Genomic DNA, 4,462 nt, shown 5'->3' with positions numbered 1-4,462 from the left:
AAAGTGGATCAACTATGACCCCCGGTGGGCGATACACAGTATGCATGCTAAGGATTTATGGGAAACATATGTATGAAATAATTAAAATATTCTTACCAGGGTTTGAAATTTGGCTATTTAATTTGTAAATTACCAGTATTCAGAACTTCTACTGGCAACAAAAAACAACAACACATTTTTGGTGAGTTTGTGATTCACAGTTTTTTTTTGTATAGAATTTTGAAATACACTAATAGTGCTTTAAAATATATTTTAACCTTTATTTTGTTTATTAAAGCTTAAAGAGGCGGAGACTAAACTTTATAGTCGATTGTCAGATATTGACCTATAGCCTAGTTATTTATAGTTTGGAAGTTAGCATTTGACATTAAAAGCAGTATCAAACAGACAGTTATATTTACCTATATTGCAAATGAATTCATATTTTGTTGATGTTATTGTACTACACATTCCATAAGGGATCACTGGTAAAATATGGTAAAAATATGGTAAAGTTGTGTTTTTGTGTGCCTGTGTGTGAAGAATCTGTTGCTCTTAAATGACAGTTTTTGTTTTCTCTGCCAGTTTTTTTTTCACATTTATTTGTGTACTGATCATTCACTGTGCTAAACTACCCCTTCAGTTCTGTATCACTATGATTTTTATTAGGAGCTTAATTTCAAAGGCTGTAATGATCTTCAACTGTAAATTGATACATAATTCAAACAACATATTTTAATTGTTTAGATATTAATAGGAAAGTAGTTTATGTTATCCAGCTCAGAGTGCTGGGTCATATCTAAATATCTGAATAACTACTGCCCTCTGCTGTAGCACAAGTAATCTTCTTGAATACAAATTGCAATGGTAACATGCTTACACAAGTGTTTATACTTTACACATTCATCAGCGGTTAAGTTTCTCACGGATTCAGTACAAACTCAGAAAATAAAAGAGTTTGCACACAGCAAATAATACTTTAGTGGATAGCCTACAGTGTATAAGAGGTCAGTTCCCCCCAAGTTCACACAACTGGATATGTCCTAAAACGTTTGACAACCAAATAACCAATAATTGTACACGTACAGTATAATGACTTATGGAGCTTTTAATTTACTGCTACATTTATCACATATCTCTACTCATGACTGCTCACATCATATATTATCAGTATATAAAGAAGTGACATGATTCTACCACATTTACAGCCGTGGCCAAAAGTATTGGCAGTGACATAAATGCTGTGTTTTGCAAAGTTTCTGCTGAAGCTGTTGTGGTGTTCATTCACATTGTTTAAAGATTATTATGCAGAGTGAACCAATGCATTTTCAATTCTTTCCTGTAGCTCAGTGGTTAGAGCATGGCGCTAGCAACGCCAGAGTCATGGCTTCGATCCCAGGGATTGCACATACTTAGAGTCAAAAATGCAATGTTGCTTTGGAACAAAATTGCTTTGGATAAAAGCGTCTGCCAAATGCATAAATGTAAATGTAAATAATTGCAAAAAAAATCAACTGCCCAGATGTCAATTCAGAGAACCTGTGTTCAATCCTCATGAGTGGACAAGCAGAAGCCCAAAAATTGTGATCATCTCAGAGCACTAATAAGGCAAGTAAAGATCGCCATCAGTCAGGATTTGGCCCAGAAGCTAATATCCAGCATGCCAGAGCCAATTACAGAGGTTATGAAAAACAAGACCCAACACTGTAAATATTGACTCTTTGCATATATTATGTTTTTGCCAACAAACGCCTTTAAATGCTCATTTAAGATATCCAGTAGCCTACACCATAGAAACGTGGGAAAATAATCCACAAATACAGAAGCAGCAAACTTCGCAAAACCCCCAATTTTTGTCACTGCCAAAACTTTTGGCCACGACTGTACACTCGTGCATTTCATTCATGTTTTTATCCAAAGCATCAAATAGACGTTCAAGCTATATATTTTATTAATACATGTGTTCTGTGGGAGTTGAACCTTCAGCCTTTTGCGCTACCAAAGCAACGTCCTACCACTACACAATTAGGACAACACAATTAGGCTACTTTTAAAGATTTGGTCACCAACCATGTTGGTAAAAAGTGAACATTTGATTTTGAACATTATTTACATTTAGTCATTTAGCCTTAATGACATAAACGACATAAACACTATAAATATATTATTATATCAATGATGTTCTTAAAATATCACTTAACTCTTAGCAATAAATGTGCAAATCCTCTTAACTCAATGTAACTTCTTTTGTTTCACATTTTGGGTCTTAATATTCATACATTATTTCTGTTTGCCATGGCATGACCTCAGGCCTGGAGTGTCACTTGCATACTTGTTTTGCTGTTCATTCGCTATGATTACTGTATGTTTTAGTTTTAGGAGATGTGTCAGTTCCTCTCTCCATTTTTTTCTGTATATTGTCAGCATGTCTATTAAATATTTATTTGTCTTGGGCTGCACACCCATCTTGCATTTATACATTTGCATTTATAAATTGTTTAAGGAAAAAATGAATTAGATTATTTTTTACAAATTTCCTATTTGAAACTATTACAATAGAATTTGTATATGTAAAAAAAATTCCAATATAATTCTTCAAAAAATCTCAAAAATACAGTTTTTTATAGAAGGTAACCTACTGCATTAAAGGGGGTCATATGACACGGCTAAAACTAATATTATAGTTTGTTTTAGATGGAATGTAATGTGTATACATGATTTAAGGTTAAAAAACGCTGTATTTTCCACATACCATTCATGTTTGTATCTCCTCTTTGCTCCGCAGATTTTGAACAAAGCTCATGGCTCTGAAAAGCGAGGTGTGCTCTGATTGGCCAGTTAACCAGTGTGTAGTGATTGGTGGAATACTGCAAGCGTGTGAGGGAAATGTAACGCCTCTTACCATATTTGGAACATCAGGTTCCTCTTCAATTGTACTGACAGGTACGCCCACCTTACTTGCGTATACATTTGGGCGGTCTTAGTCAAATCAGATTTGTGGGGGTGTGGTTACACGANGACGTTCAAGCTATATATTTTATTAATACATGTGTTCTGTGGGAGTTGAACCTTCAGCCTTTTGCGCTACCAAAGCAACGTCCTACCACTACACATTAGGACATTAGGATTAGGACAACACAATTACCACATAAATAACAGATACAAGTATAACAAATTTACAGATACATGCCCACACATTTATAATTCACATAATAATACATTTTGGAATCCAAGAGATTACTTTTGTGGTTTTCCTCGACGTGTAAATCGTGCATCTAAAGGTTCAAAATGTCTAGTGCACAAAGAATCAGTGAGAAGGGGTGAGAGAAAAAGGAAAGGAGAGAAAGGCACATAAAGGTATAGGCTATCATAACTTACGTGACCGTGCGAGTGTGTTCATATAGTCGTATAAAGGCGAAGTGATGTTCAGATCGCACCTACGATCATCTGGTTTAAGAAAGGATATATTCATGGCAGTTCATGTGCCTAACATGTTTACGAATACAAGAAGACATGAAGAACTCAATGCAGAGTACAATCTGGACATTTTTACCTCTAAACTTGCACCGTTGGCTGATATTGCTGTTGGACTCGCCATCATGTTAATAGGCGAGTTTGATATTACGTCGTATAGTTACTTCATTTTTGTATTGTTTTTCAGTTGTCACGTTGAACTGATCGATATAGAGCTGACGAGACATTATTGACTAAAGATTTAAACCTCCAGACAGAGTAATAATAATAATAATGTTACCACAAGTGCGCTGTCTTACACGTTTATTTCAACAAACAAAAGGAGAAGAAATTGATGTTTTATTCAGGAGGTTTGTCATATTTCACTACTTCAATTCAATGGGGGTGTGGTTACACGAGGCGTTTCAGGCAGGTCTGGGTGAGCATTCGCTTTTAGATAGAATAATGCATCTTTTCTTCCCACACTTTAATATTTGTAATTTTACATGTCTAACATGCATGGGCTGTCACGTTTCTCCCGGGTGAGACACAGAGACAAGGACAGAGGACCCAAATGCAGACAGCGGGTAAGGGGTTAACAAGACAGACTTTAATAATAACTAAAAATACAAAACAAAGACCCACGTGGGGGAACATAACAAAACATAGCAACACGGACAGGAACTAACTAGACTGAAAATAATAACATTTGACATGAACACTGTAAACTAAACTAACTACACAACAAGAACTCACCACGAAGACAAACACGACGCAACAGAACAATGAACCAGCACGAGACAGAAGACACAAGGGCATTATAAAGGGGATAAATCAAGAGGGGACAGGTGCAGGACATGAACTAATTAACAAACAATAACGAGACGAAAGGGCGGGAACAGAGACGCCACACCGGAGAGTGGAAGACCATCAGGGACAAAACGTCACTCTCCACATAAAACAAGAGGTTCTATCATGGTTCTGCCACTAGGTCAAGAGAAGCAAGACAAGGTGGGGCAGAACCATGACA

General features: G+C 36.2%; 1 protein-coding gene across 1 annotated transcript in view; it reads left to right on the top strand.

The window, feature by feature from the left end:
* Positions 1-3,470: 3,470 nt before the first annotated feature.
* opn8c (opsin 8, group member c) overlaps positions 3,471-4,462 on the top strand; it is an 8,047-nt gene continuing 7,055 nt past the window's right edge. The window contains 1 exon segment of the mRNA XM_057352460.1: positions 3,471-3,588. Within this exon segment, the coding sequence (XP_057208443.1) occupies positions 3,471-3,588 (118 nt within the window).

The sequence above is a fragment of the Triplophysa rosa genome, linkage group LG15 (assembly GCF_024868665.1).
Source record: "Triplophysa rosa linkage group LG15, Trosa_1v2, whole genome shotgun sequence".
NCBI lineage: Eukaryota > Metazoa > Chordata > Actinopteri > Cypriniformes > Nemacheilidae > Triplophysa > Triplophysa rosa.
The sequence above is the reverse complement of the archived record's forward strand: the minus strand, read 5'-3'. Positions and strand labels throughout refer to the sequence as shown.